Raw genomic sequence first — 13,653 nt, 5'->3', positions numbered from 1 at the left:
ACTCCCCTCTTTCCCATCATCTCAGTCCACATCACAGCCCAAACCCCAGGACCTCCAAGCCTAAAGTCCCTCTAACTTCTCTAGCTGCCTTTCTCTGTCTCATAGATCATAGGGCAGCCTGGAGGCTTCTCCCTGGCCCTGCAGGCACCCCTATTACCCTGTGTTCCCTCCGGCCTGGCATTGCCTTCCCCACCCAGTTCTAGCCCTTGCTGACCTTAGATTCAAAGGGCTTGGTTGAGTGTGTGGGGAGAGGAGGTGGGCATCTGGCCTGGAAGCCCAGCCCTTCGCCACCTGTGGCTGCTGAGGCAGCTGTGCCGCTCTGCCAGCCTCAGTCCCCAGGCCTTTGCCCAGCTCTCTTTTGCCGTCCTGCATTCTGGACAAAAATTCTTTCTCACCCATCTCTGATCTCCCCTCTCAGGGATCCTAGCAATACAAAGTTGCGCCCCACTAAAAATGCCCCTGTGGGCCTCAGGGCAGCCCAGGCTTGTCTTGGGCGTGAGCCCGGCCATCCTGAAGCCTGAACCGTATTTACCGGGACCCCCTTGCCCTCACAGTATGGAGAGGTGCTCAACCTGGTGCTTTCCAGTAAGAAGGCAGGCACCGCCGTGCTGGAGTTTGCGACCGTCAAGGCTGCGGTGAGTGCTGCGTGAGGCCCTGGGGCCCTTGGCCGCCCTGGGACCCAGTGCTGTGGGCTGTCCGAGCTTAGGGATCCACACTCCCTGGAGATCTCTGGGCCAGCTAAGGGCCAAGGTTCCCCAGAGCCCCCCGACTCTCAGGAGTAGAGGCCCAGCAAGTGAAGGGTCAGATGGGAGAATGCTCCACGGTGGAAGGGGAACACAGACCGATTTTGTTTCCTGCTACCTGGCTGAGCTCCCTCCCCTTCCATGGAAGCTGGCATGCCTGCAGGCTGGGGCCCTGCAGTGCCTCCCCCTTCTCCTTCTCCCAGTCCCCAGCCCAAAGGCTCATAGCACCCCCCTGCCCACGAGGAGGGGCAGAGCTTCAGCACACCAGTGGGTGAAGGGCGCTGGTTGGGTTCCGTCTGTGGGGAGAGAGCCGCTTTATAGCCTACTGGAGTGATGGCACCAGCACTGGACACTGTGTTTGGCAGGAGCTGGCTGTCCAGAATGAAGTGGGCCTGGTCGATAACCCTCTGAAGATTTCCTGGTTAGAGGGACGGCCCCGGGGTGCGGTGGGCCCCAGCCACCCAGGACCATCACAGGTAGGGAGCTAGGCCTCACCCAGCTGGGCCTGCTCAGGGTTTGGGGACTTTTTCCCGTTTGGGCTCTTCTCAGGGCCCTTTCCTCACAAACCCAGGTCATCAGGAGTGGAGTGAGCTTGGCAGGTCCGCCATGCCGAGCAGGAGGGCCATGACCCTGCACTGACCCTTCCTTGTCTCTTGAGTGCCAGGGGCCCCACCCCATTCAGAATCCTTAGGCCTTGTTTTCATGTCCTGGTCTCCTGTGTTGCTCATCCCCACCCGGAGGGCTCTTCCTGGCCGGAGGGTTGCTTGGTTGTGGTGTGAAACATTTGATGCTTGGACGACCCAGTGCTGTGGGGAAGGGGCAGGTGACACGAGCAGCTGTGTCCCTCCCCACCTTCCAGGTGTGTCTGTGGCTGCCCCGACAGGGGTTCAGGGACCAGGTTCTGTCCAGGGGCGATACCTCCTGTCAGAAAAAACACCGCTGACACTGGGTGCTGCCTGGGCACCCAGCTCGGGGTGGAGCACAGACTTCAGCTGGTACATGCTCAGCACCAGCTCTCACTCCTCGCAGTTCCACGAAGGCTTTTGTTAAGCACCCTGCACCCCCGAAAGCCTGGCGCACGGCCCTAATCACACCTTCCCCTGCTTTTGTGGGATAGAGAGCTCTCAGGCCAAGAGCTCTCCCTTCTCCAGAATGGCCTGGGGTCTGTGTGGGAGCCTCAGTGTGCTGGCTTCCCAGCACTCTCTGTGGGAGAATGCCCCTCCGTGGGTCAGCAAGGGCTTTGCTCTCATTGTCTCGGTCACGGACCCCTGCTCTATGGGCCCCTCACCTGGCCGTGAGGACGGAAAGCTTTGTGGGAGTATGTCCTGGACCCTGGACAGAAAAGGAAAATGAACTGGTCTGGGCCCAACTTGGGGCCCTTCTTCAGAGGCCTACCCCCATCATTAAGTCCCAGCATTTCATAGCCCTAGGTGACACTCCATAGGCCAGTTATAAAGGGCTTTATTCATTATGTCCTGCATCCGGAGGGGAGCCTGTCAGCTTGGCACACCCACTCAAGAGGAAGGAAGAGGGTGGCCACAGGTTAGGCTGCGGAAGTAATGTGCGTGGAAGCGTCCCTCTCCCCTTCTGCCACCCTTCGAGAGGCCTGGGGTGTCAGAGCCGCATGGCCCAGCCACCTTGGCCTCTGCTTTCAAGTCTACTGGTCAGACCGCAGGGCAGAGGTGGCAGAGGGTTTGAGCAGGGTGGGGGCCCCCCCAGCCCTGGTGGAGGACTCTGGAGACAGCGTGCCTCTGCATGGTCACAGCTGTGGGTTCTGAGTCCGCCCCCTGATCCAGTCGTCCCATGTTCTCAGGGTGGCAAGGAGGGAAATCTGCCACATTTTTGCTGCATTTCCCAAGGGTCTTGATCACTAACAGTTCTGAGAATTCCCTGAAGCGTCCCTTTGCAAGCTGTGACTGCCTTCAGCTAGCATTTCCTGGAGCCGCCTTCCCGGGGCACCAGGAGTGCCCCAGGCAGCTGTGTTGGCAGCATGAGCCTCCCATGCCCCCCTTTTTGCTGATGATTTATTTGACTTTTTTCCTGAGTTATATACTCTGTCTCTCTACATGGCTCCCTCTTCCTCTGCCAGCCCCTCCCTTCCCTTGAAGGCCCCATGGGCTTCCCCCTCCCCCCATGATGCCACTGGTGGCTCCAGGCCGTGTCCATATGCTGTCCCATTGAATTGCCTCCCGTCATGTTGATGTTCACCTCACACTATTCAGGGTGGTAGCGATTAGTCATGTGTGGCTATTGAGCCCTTGAAGTGTGGCTAGTACAAAAGAGAAGCTAAATTTGTAATTTTACTTAATTTCAGTCAAGTTTAAACAGCCATACGTAGCTAGTGGCTATCATACGGACGAGGTCAAGCCTGTTCATGCCTCTCCCCTCAAGTCTCCCCACTTTTCTCTTTGGCCTGGGTTGGACCACTTTTGCCTAGACTCACTCGCCCTGCAACCTCTCTCTGTGGACAGCGGCTTCAGAGGGGCCTGACCACCTGACGTGCCTGGTCTGTGTCCTCGGCTCCCTGACTCGCCCCTTTGCTGCCCTCCCGTTTGCCGGCCTCTGCCTGGTCCCTGTGGTTGCAGGCGTGGCCTCCCTTTCCCAGCCTTGCCAGCTGCCTTCAGGGCTCCTGCCAGCAAGTGCCCCCCTCACGACATTTCCAGCTTGCCTCTGCCTCTGTCCCTGCCCCCTGGGGTGACTTGGAGGACTATTCAGGACCCAGATTCCTATCCTTACCTTCTTCATCCACACCTGTACCTCCTTCCCTGGGTCCCCAGGCTTCTGGCTCTTCCAGTCACCCCACCTCTGCCCACCCACACCCCATTCAGAAGCTGGCTTCACTGGGAAATTGCTCCCTCAGCATCTGTAGAACTTCCTCAAGAAGTGAAATCCCCAGGTCCACTGTGAAGGAGAAGAAGGGATCGTTGAGGTCCAGAGCAGGTGTCCTCTGCAAGGCCACAGTGTCTGAAAGGTCTTCCTCGGAGTATCGGTGGAGGGGGAGTGCCGAGGGCAGGGTAGCCGAGTAGGCAGCAGTGTAGGCCGGAGGGGGCTCCAGGATGTTGGGGCAGCTGGAACTCTCTCGGTAGAGGCGTGGGGGCTTTGGTGGGGCCAGCAGGGTGGCCCGGGGCTGCTCATCCCCCCACAGTGGCAGGCGCCGGCCATCCGGCCTCCCTCGTAGCTCCCGGATGACCTCTCGGTTGCTGTACTCCTCATGGTCCCCGCCAGCCATGCTGGCCTGGCTAAGCACGCTGCCCTGTCGCCGGAGTCGCCGAGGCCGCCCCAGGCTCAGCCGCTTGAAGAAGGAGGCATTGCGGAAGGAGCTTTTCTGCCAGGTCTCCATGGACCCAGAGATGCTAGCAGACAAGCCTGGTACCTCGAAAGCCCAATTCAAGAGCAGCTAGGGACCATCTGGTCCTCACTGGAGCAGTGAATGGCAGGAATCAGGGAGACAGCCCTAGTGGGCTAGAGGCAGAGGCCCCAGGTTTCTGTCAGCACAGACCCTTGGCCAGCATCTTTGATGGTGGGATGAGGTCTCAGAAAGAGGGCACTTTTTTCCTGGAGAGCGTAGAACTGGCAGTTTCTGCTGATGGGAGTTGCCCAGGGGACCAGGTGACTTGATAGTAGCAGTGGAAAAACTGCAAGAGGAAGAAACAGCACTTACTGGCTCCAGAGTGTGGGCAGCCCCGACGGTGACAGGGATGGATCTCCTTCCCCAGCGCTGGGCTCCTCCTGGACACGAGCTCCCCTCCCTCCCTGGCCCCGGCGTCAGTCCTGAGGGCAGTGCAGGGCCCTGCCTTTCTGCTGGCGGTTCCTGGACTCTGAGGAGCGGCTTGGCTGTTTGTGCCCGTGTGTGGTGGGGCAGATCTGTTGTTTTCAGCTGACTCAGTCGGGTTTCAGGCTCTTAGGTAATTGCAGCACCTGCATGCGAGGAATGGGGCAGCCGCGGCCAACACCCCAGGGCTGTGGGGAGCTTGGTTCCTCTGGGGACGGGTCTGGGGCAGCCCTGCTTGGCTGCTTCCTTTTCTTCCGACAGCCCCACCTCCCGGGGTCCTAGCAGGTGGGCCTGGCTCCCAGCCTCTAGTGTGTCTGGGAGGGAGGAGCTCACGGAGGGTGGGAGTTAATTGAAAGGCAGGCATGTGGAACAATTGTTGGGGAGGAAGACCTGTCCCTGGTGTGGGTGACTCAGCCCTGGGGCCTGGTGACAGGCCTTCATTAGCAGAGCCTGCAGGTATGAGGGGAAAGGCAGAGGGTGTGTTAATGGGGGCAGCCCCGTGCCTATAGAGGCTGGCTTCTCCCAGGGCTGGGCTTGGGCCATGCCAGGGTGACTCTTAGGTTCCCTCAGCTGAGTGGCAATACCTTGGGGAGGGGAGAATTGCCTTCCCTTTGGCCTGATGCCCAGGCTGGCTGCTGCTTCCTCACCCTTCCACAGTCACCCAGATGGCCTCAGGGCAGAAGAGCGCAGTTGAGGGTCAGGGTCCCACGGCCTCCTACCCCTCTATGCTCTCTAGTTCTTCCCTACAGGCTGCCTGGGCCACATTTGGGGTCCCTCCTTGGTGGAGGGGGCTGCCCTCGGTCAGTGTCAGTGGTGCACTGGGCCAAGCTTACTGGGTGGGCCTGTCCGGGAGGGCAGCTGTCTTCGGAGCTGCTGCAGCCCGGGTGAGGGCTGGCGGGAGGAGCAGGGCTGAGTAACACTTCCGGAGTCCAAACCAGTTGGCCAGGGCTTGGCATCTTACTGCAGCCACTCCCTTCTTATTCTTGGGGTCACTGAGCACGGAACTCTCCCACTGGCTAATTTCATGAGCAGGAGCCAGTGTGGTGCGCTGCGGACGGGGCTCAGCAGCTTTCTCTGCTGAGCAGACCCTCGGTCCGGCTCAGTTCTGTGCCAGTTCACGTGGGCTTTGCATGTCTTCACTGAGGCAGGAAGTGGTTTGATTCCCACTGTGGACCTTCCAGGACATGGGGCTGCCGCTCCACCCCACAGCCTTGGCCCATTGAGGTGGCTGTTGTATTATTTTTCTGATTATTAAAATATAGCACTCTTCAATCCCTCACACTATGCTGGCAAGATCATAAAAGAAAAAGCCACAGGCCCTGCCCTGCAGGAGCCCTCGTGCGTGTGTTTAGGCCTCAGCTTGGTCCTCTCCTTCCAGGGTGGGGCCGATGGAGGCTGTGTCCAGGGTAGGGCTCCCTTCTCCTGCGTCCTGAGCTGGAGCCAGACCACAGGGAAGGCAGCACAGGGAGGGGCAGTGCTCTTCTGCCCAGCAGAGGGCACCTCTGATGACTTCCCTTCACTGGAAACCTGTGGGAAGCAGAAGCCTTGGGGAGGAGGAAAGGAGAGTCAGATAAGGGACTAAGAGAGCATGGAGGGAGACGAGGGCCTGGCTCGAGCACGAGGACGCGATTCACCCAGAGAAGATCAAGAGCTGACTGCAGGTGTGAAGGGCACGGGGCAGGGGCGGTGGGGCTGGTAACTGGTTGAGATGGGTGCAAGGGGTGCCAGTGAGAGGTCCTGGGCGTCCGCCGTCTTGAATGCAGCCCTGCCTAGGCCCTGTCCTCTGAGTCTGGAGTCTGTGGGGCTGTGTCCTGCTGCCCTGACCCCTCCCTGTCCTCCCTCTGTCCCCCAGGGCTCAGCGGTCTCTGAGAGGGACTATGAGAGTCTTGTCATGATGCGAATGCGCCAGGCAGCTGAGCGGCAACAGCTGATCACCCAGATACAGCAGGAGGACAAGGAGGGGCAGCCCACGTAGCCCCCTGCCTCCGGCCCGCCCTCCCACAGCCCTTTCTCAAACATCACCAATAAACTTTTTTTTAAAGAGTGCCTCCATTGCATACATAGGTATAGGGTGTTGGCCTGCCCAAGCATGGCCCTCGTTGCTGGACTCTGCCCCAGAGGGCTCCACCCAGGCCTGGCTCTCCCTCCCTGGGAGTGGGCAGACCCCCAGGGAGGCTCCCCCCAGCGGGAGGCAGTACTCAGCAGAGCAGAGGAGCAACCACTCATCACAGCGCTTTATTGGCTTGGACTCACCACACAGGACCCGCCCATGTGCCCAGTCCTGGGGCCAGGCTCCTCAGGGGTGCCAATTCTCGCCAAGGCCAGGCTGGCTCTTGCCACCACCTTAGCCTGCCCACAGGGAATGGCCTCCAGGCCTGAAGCGGAGGGGGGCTGGGAGCACCAGGGCTGCAGGCCCTGACCACCCCCCACCCACTGGCTGAGGCAGGTTTCAGAGAAGGCCATTCCCTGCCGAGTGGTGCTAGGCCAAGGAGAACAATGATTTGGGAAGAGGGACAGAGCAGCGAGGGGGGCAGGCAGGGGCTTGGGGCCAGGGCCCATGGCGACCACTGAAAGAAGGGGTGTCCCGTCCACTCCTTGGCGTGAGAGTCATTCCTTGTGCAGGCACCACACCAGTGTCTGGCCCACTCCTGTCATGCTCAGCACACGGAATCCCCTGCGTTCCAGCTTGTCCAGGACAATGCGGGGAGGGTCGTTGACGTAGTACTCACAACTGCAAAGAGAAGGGGCGGGGGCGGCGTGAGGGGACATGGGGCAGCTCTCCACACAAAGCCAGCATCTGCTGAAGACCAGGCCTGGTCAGGAATACCCATAGTAGTGACTAACATTTGTTGGGTGCCTTCTGGGTCTATGTTCTCTGCCCCCTCCCTGCTAAGCACTTTGCATACAGCATCTCATTTATTCCTCCCAACACCCTAAGGAACCATGACTTGAGAAATGAGAAAACATGAAGGGGTTCAGTAGCTTTCAGAGCCGTGGTAATCTGACAGCCCGGTGCGCTGTGGCGCTGTGTTCTTCAGGAGGAGCGCCTGCCCTGCCCAGGGGCCCCCTTGGGGCCTCCGCTCCCTCTTACTGCCCTGGTTGTCCCGCAGCCCTGGAGCAACAGGCTGGCCCCTGAGAGCTCCCAGCTGTGGGTGCGGCTCCTCGCACAAGGATGCTTGGTTCCCTTGCTTTCCGGTTAATGGATCCTAAAGTGCCATCAAGTAGATAAAGGGCTCAAGCTGCAAGCTGGGCATCTTGAGACAAGTGCTGCATGGCATAGGGTTGGGGTTGGCTTCAGCCCTCCAGCCCTGACCCGTGGGGCTGGAGCCAGCTCACTGCCTCTCCCGCTTTGGGGCTCACTCTGGCAGGCCTCCCCAGGAGTGCCAAGCCTGTGTAGCCAGGGTTTGCCCTGACTGTAGGGTAGGAAGGGAAGGAAGGGGGAGAGGGCAGAAAAGGAAACAGTGCTCACTGTGCAGCCATGGAGCTGGTGTGAAGGATGCCAAGCCAAGTGGCCCGTCCCCAGGCAGCAGCTGAGCTGGAAGTAGGACCCAGGCTGCCTGCTCCCTGTTTCTAGGGCTTAGCTGTTACTCAGCCAGCTCTCCCAAGACGGAAACCTTTCTTTCTCTCCCTCCTTGCCTTGATGGGGTCCAGCTTGGAGATGAGACAGCAGGGCAAGGAACTGTCCACACAGAGTCCCACATCCAGGGAATGCGGCTCTGTCCTGGGGCTCCTTTGTGAAGAGAGGCCAGGGCAAGCCTGGGGCTATGGTGAAGGGACTGACCCTGCTGAGGTCAGAGCCGTGTGCAGGCAGAGGGGCTCTGTGACTGGGCACTGCCACTATCCCTGAGCTGGGTGGTTGTAAAGGGAACAAAGATCTAGGTGCCGGCAGGGAGAGGGTTCTTAGGAAAGCCACTACTTACAAGTTGTTTCCCAAGACGCTTCTTTTTGAGGCCCCCAGATGCCGCATCAGCTCTGGATCCGAGTGCTCATCACCCACCATGGTGGGACCCACCTCCTGCAGGGTAAGCCAGAGTGGCTGCTGGGAGAGATGGAAGGGCTCACCTGTGCTCCCCCTGCCTGCTAGCCCTGAGCCAGCTTCAATAGAGGCTGGAGGGGACAGTAAGGAACCCTGGGGACTGAGCCCAAGGAGCCTGTCCATGATCAAGGCGAGCAGCGCGGGCCTCCCATACCCCTCCGGGATGAGCTGGGCATTGCACGACTACTGGCACCTATAGGCCAGGCACGACCACCCATGCTGGTATCAGAATCACCTAGAAAGCAGATAAATAAATGCATACACCTACACAAGATATGTACACAAATGTTCATAACATTCTTATCCTTAATAACCAAGAAGTGGAAATAACCTAAATGTGTGTCAACTGATGGATAGGTAAATAAAATGTGCCATAGCCATACAATGAAATCTTACTTGGCAATGAAAAGAAATGAGTACTGATGCCCACTACAGTATGGATAACTGTGAAAACATTATATAAGTTAAAGAAGCCAGACACAAGAGACCACACACAGGCATACCTCGGAGATACTGACACTTCTGTTCCAGGCCGTGAAAGTAAAGCAAGTAATGCAATAAGGCGAGTCAAAGGAAGTTTTTGACTTCCCAGTGCATATAGAAGTTAGGTTTATATGGCACTGTAGTTGATTAGGTGTGCAATAGCATTATATCTAATGTACATTGATACCTTAATCAAAAATACTTTATCCCTAAAAAAATGATGCTATCCATCACCTGAGCTTTCAGATGACTCATTCTCCATTCAAGTTGTATCAGGAGAGGGCAGCAATTCAGGCACATCTTCAGGCTCCACTTGTAATTCTAGTTCTCTTGCTGTTTCCACCACATCTGCAGTGACTTCCTCCACTGAAGTCTTGAACCCCTCAGAGTCATCCATGAGGGCTGGAATCAAGTTCCAAACTCCTGTTCATGTTGATATTCTGACCTCTTCCCATGAATTCATGAATGTTCTTAATGTCATCTAGGATGGTGACCCCTTTCCAGAAGGTCTTCAACTGACTTTGCCCAGATCCATCTGTGGCAGCTAGAGCCTTATGAAATGTATTTTTTATACAAAAGACTTGGAAATCAAAATTACTTCTTGATCCAAGGGCTACAGAATGAACGTCGTATTTAGCAGGCATGAAAACATTAACCTCAGTGTATGTGTCCATCAGAGCTCCAGGGTGACCAGGTACGTTGTCAAAAAGCAATATTTTGAAAGAAATCTTTTTTTCTGAGCAGTAGTTCTCAACAATGGCCCTAAAATACTCAGTAAACCATAATGTAAACAGGTGTGCTGTTATCCAGGCTTTGTTCCATTTACAGAGCACAGGCAGAGTAGATTTAGTATATTCTTAAATGCCCTCAGATTTTCAGAATGGTCAATGAGCACCGGCTTCAACTTGCTCTGGATTAGGCTTTGGCTTAAGGGAATGTTGTGGCTGGCTTGATCTTCTATACAGACCACTCCAACTTTCTTATCAACAATAAGGCTATTTCTTTCTTATTCATGTTTTCACTGGAATAGCATGTTCAATTTCCTTCAATAACTTTTTCTTTACATTTATAAGTTGACTGTCACAAAGGGCCTAGCTTTTGGCCTATCTCAGCTTTCGACATGCTCTCCTCACTAAGTGTAATCACTTCTAGCTTTTAATTTAAAGTGAGAGACAAGTGTTCTTCCTTTCACTAGAACACTTAAGAGGCCACCGTAGGGTTATCAATTTCAATATTGTTGTGTCTCAAGGAACAGGGAGGCCCAAGGAGAGGGAGAGAGACAGGAAAATGTCTGGTCAGTGGAGCAGTCAGGACACACACGACTTTTTTTAAAGCATGGTGCATGGCACCCCAAAGCAATTACAACATCAAAGAGCACAGATCACCCTAACAAATAACAAATAATAATGAAAAACTTTGAAAGATTGTAGGAATTACCCAAATGTGACACAGAGACAAGTGAGCAAATGCTATTGGAAAAATGGCACCAATAAACTTGCTTGATGCAAGGTTGACAAAAACCTTCAATTTGTTAAAAAAAAAAAAAAAAGCAATACCTGCGAAGTGCAACAGAACAAGATATGCCTGTATTATGAGAGAAAATAAATTGGTGGTCACCTAGGGCTGAGGGACTTGGGGGGAAATGGGGAGTGACTGCTAAGATACAGGGTATGGTTCGGGGTTTCTTTTTTAAGGTGATGGAAATGTTCTAAAATTGTTTTTGGTGATGGTGGCACAACTCTTGAGTATACCAAAAAAAAAATCCATTGATTCCTACACTTTGAATTGGTGAATTCTGTGGTTATGTGTTATGTATCAATAGAGCTGCTATTTTAAAAGAGAAAGAACCACTTGAAGAGCACTGAGTTCCCAAGGCCCACGCTTAAGTGTTTGGGGAGTCTGGGAAGGGGCCCAGGAGTGCACACTAACTGCACAGCCGCTCCTGCCATGAAGTGAGCCTGCGCCCTCTCCATCCCAAGGCAGCTGGGAGTGGGAAGGGGGAGAGGAGTGCTCGGCTGCTCAGCTGGGGACCCAGTCATGTCACTCAGAAGCTGAAAGGGAGACCAGCACCCCCTGAGACGACGAAACTGCCCAGAGGAAGAAGGATGGCTTCTGACTGCGGAACGGCGTCCCACCCTAACACCGCGGCCTGGGCCCCCTTGCACAGCAACTTCTTCCTTCTCTTCTCTTCCTAAGTTCTCAGGCAGAGCTCTTCCTGCAAGTGGCCACGGGTGCAGCTAGTGGCTGTGGATGGGCCAGGCACTTGGCATAGGTCTTAGCACCTTCTTTTCTCTTACAAACCCCTTTCCCTCGGGATTTTCCACGTTTTCCCCTACGGGGCGCCTCTGTGCAGGGCAGTGGGTGCTGCACATGTGAGGCCAGGGCTTCCTGAGTCCCTCTTGGAGGCTGGTCCTCCCGCGGACAGGTAGGACAGGAGCGACAAGCGCCCGGAGCTCGCGCGATCTCTGCGGCCCTGGAGGAGCCCGGCGGGCCAGAGCTCCCCGAGTCCCGGGATCCGAGCTGAGTCCGAACCCACTCTCCCTCCCCGAGGGCCGAGGGGGCGTTTCCCTGGCGCCTACCTTGTCCAGCCACCGCCGGGCTCTGCCCGGGGAGGAGGCGCTGAGTGCGGTTGCGCACCCCTCGGCGCGGCCCCAGCTCCCGCCTGCCGGCGGCGGGTACTCACCATGCGGATTTGGGTGCTGATGAGCAGGTAGGGCATGGTGCGCGCGTCCCGGCCAGGCTCCCTCTCTGGGCTCGGCGCCGACGCCAGCCCCCCGGGCACCTGGGCTGTGACCCGCAGCCGGGAGTCCCGTTACTCCGGCTCCGCCCGCGGGCGGCGCCAATCCCGGTGTCCGGGCCCATGACCGCCGCGGCCGGCCAATGAGGAGCGGGCGCCCGTGACGCGCCCAGACAGTCGGCGATTCGGGGCCCGCCCCCTGCCCTCCCGGGACGCGCAGGGACCCGCGTGCGACCCCCGGCTTCCAAGCGCGTCCAGCGGCAAGGAGCGGTGAGTGTTGGCGGGGCGGCTCCGCACCTGCAGCCTGGAGGCCGGGTCGGGGCTGCTGCGGCCTGGGCTGCCTACGGCGGTTGGGGCCGTGGCGCCGTGGCGCCGTGCGTGCAGGAGGACCTTGCGCACTTTCTGCAACACCTCCAGTAGCGGTTCCAAAGTCCTGCTGGTCCCCGCCCCCATCCCTGTGAAGCAGAGCGGGGAGTAAACGGCAACCCGTTCCAAGCTCTAGCCCACCCCACCCAGGGACTTCTCTAAAGCTTTCAGCGGATTCCCACTTCCCATCCTCAAGGCACGTCATCCAGAGACGCCTTAAGCGCGCAGGGGACAGGGGTAGAAGGCTTGTGGTTTCAGCCAAAATCCCACCGTGGTGCACCGCGCATTCCTGCCTCCCCGACTGTTAATTCCTAGTGCAGCTGTAGGACCTTGCATTTCTGTGGCCGTTTTGGTAAAACTGTAAAGGAACCGGGCGCTTGACGCGGCGCCAGGCCTGGAGAGACTTAAACCAACAGAATCGAGTGCTCAGCTGGGAGAGCGCTCCGCGAAGCTGGAGGGACACTGTGCGTGCGCAGGAGAGACCAAGGCCACACCTGGGGCCAAACATCCCGCACCAATCACCAATGAGAGGGCAGCGAGTTCACCTTGATGCGCCCTGCCTTCATCCGATGCATCACAATCTGACAACTCAGCACTCTATCTGCCTTGCTGTGATTGTGTAACCGAGTGAAAAAGTGGCCTCTCTTCCTCCACGCTGTATTTGTCTCCTTTGCTACTTTGGGCCAGAAGGGAAACAAAGGAAAAAGGCTTTTGCTCAGCTCTGGGGCCCTGCACACAGGCTTCTTAATCAACATTAATTTTGCAGGCAATTTGAGATTTCTGCAAGTAACTCCTTGCCCGAAGCTTGCCTCCTCCAGGAGATAAGGAAGTAGGTGTGAAAATAATGATTGTCTTATCAAAGAGTCTTAGGAACACCATGACCAGACCCGGGTGGGTGAGAGGCAACTAACCGAGGACAGGAAGCTGCTCAGCTCTCCTGGGACCCTCACGGGTGCCAGATGTTTGCAGCCATCAGTCACTTCTAAACCTGCCCCTGACCCCCTCTGCTCCCCCTAACATAAAAGAAGCTTGCAATCAACCCTGGGTTAAGATGGTGCTTTCGGACATGAGTCCACCATCTTCTTGGTCTGCTGGCCTTCTGAATAAAGTCACTTTCCTTGCCCCAATAACTTGGTCTCCCAATTTACTGACATGAGTGTGGAGAGCGGCATGAGCTTGGATTTGGTAACAACTGGTTCTCTAAAAAAAAAGTAAACAAAAACTGCCTGTAACCTTCCCTCCCAGGCCCTGGGAAAAATCTTCACGTCACTGAAGCGCACTTGCTTCACATGCTCTGTGCCGCCACCACTGACAGGGAAACAGGAAGTTGCAATCCTAATTTATTCTGGGCTCTCTATACCTATTTTCTACCTCCAGGACTGCCAGTTTAACTCCAGAGATAAGAAAGACATATTTGTACTTAACAAAGGATTTGTTAAACTGACAAAGGATTAATGTCCAGGACACACAAAGAACTAAAAATCAATGAGGAAAAAGATAAGATAAATCAAAACAA

General features: G+C 56.4%; 3 protein-coding genes across 7 annotated transcripts in view; 1 reads left to right on the top strand and 2 right to left on the bottom strand.

The window, feature by feature from the left end:
* DNAJC17 (DnaJ heat shock protein family (Hsp40) member C17) overlaps positions 1-6,561 on the top strand; it is a 47,643-nt gene extending 41,082 nt beyond the window's left edge. For 4 of the 5 annotated variants that reach the window (XM_057488699.1, XM_057488698.1, XM_036923830.2 and 1 more), the window contains 3 exons: positions 555-635; positions 1,109-1,219; positions 6,368-6,561. In XM_057488699.1, the coding sequence (XP_057344682.1) occupies positions 555-635; positions 1,109-1,219; positions 6,368-6,490 (315 nt within the window). In that variant the 3' untranslated portion in view covers positions 6,491-6,561. The remainder of the gene's footprint in view (positions 1-554; positions 636-1,108; positions 1,220-6,367) is intronic. The other variant, XM_057488697.1, reaches the window with a different exon arrangement.
* C11H15orf62 (chromosome 11 C15orf62 homolog) lies at positions 2,188-4,627 on the bottom strand. The gene has a single exon (XM_036923833.2). It carries the CDS (start codon positions 4,081-4,083, stop codon positions 3,568-3,570), a length of 516 nt encoding a protein of 171 aa, XP_036779728.1. The 5' UTR covers positions 4,084-4,627; the 3' UTR covers positions 2,188-3,567.
* A 173-nt stretch (positions 6,562-6,734) lies between the features above and the next one.
* GCHFR (GTP cyclohydrolase I feedback regulator) lies at positions 6,735-13,399 on the bottom strand. Its single transcript, XM_036923836.2, has 3 exons — positions 11,718-13,399; positions 8,436-8,530; positions 6,735-7,246 (listed from the first exon to the last, which is right to left on the bottom strand). The coding sequence occupies exons 1-3, from the start codon at positions 11,751-11,753 to the stop codon at positions 7,123-7,125; spliced, it is 255 nt and encodes an 84-aa protein (XP_036779731.1). The 5' UTR covers positions 11,754-13,399; the 3' UTR covers positions 6,735-7,122.
* Positions 13,400-13,653: the final 254 nt, after the last annotated feature.

The sequence above is a fragment of the Manis pentadactyla genome, chromosome 11 (assembly GCF_030020395.1).
Source record: "Manis pentadactyla isolate mManPen7 chromosome 11, mManPen7.hap1, whole genome shotgun sequence".
NCBI lineage: Eukaryota > Metazoa > Chordata > Mammalia > Pholidota > Manidae > Manis > Manis pentadactyla.
Note: the sequence above shows the minus strand (reverse complement) of the source record. Positions and strands in the feature narration are given on the sequence as shown.

What these genes read in the sequence shown, in the direction of transcription:
- C11H15orf62 (XM_036923833.2), bottom strand. Translation starts at nt 4,083, where the DNA reads ATGGAGACCTGGCAGAAAAGCTCCTTCCGCAATGCCTCCTTCTTCAAG.
- GCHFR (XM_036923836.2), bottom strand. Translation starts at nt 11,753, where the DNA reads ATGCCCTACCTGCTCATCAGCACCCAAATCCGCATG. An exon ending in TCAGCACCCAAATCCGCATG is followed by an intron (nt 8,531 to 11,717) that starts GTGAGTACCCGC and finishes CTTACCCTGCAG; the next exon opens with GAGGTGGGTCCCACCATGGT. An exon ending in AGCGTCTTGGGAAACAACTT is followed by an intron (nt 7,247 to 8,435) that starts GTAAGTAGTGGC and finishes TTCTCTTTGCAG; the next exon opens with TTGTGAGTACTACGTCAACG.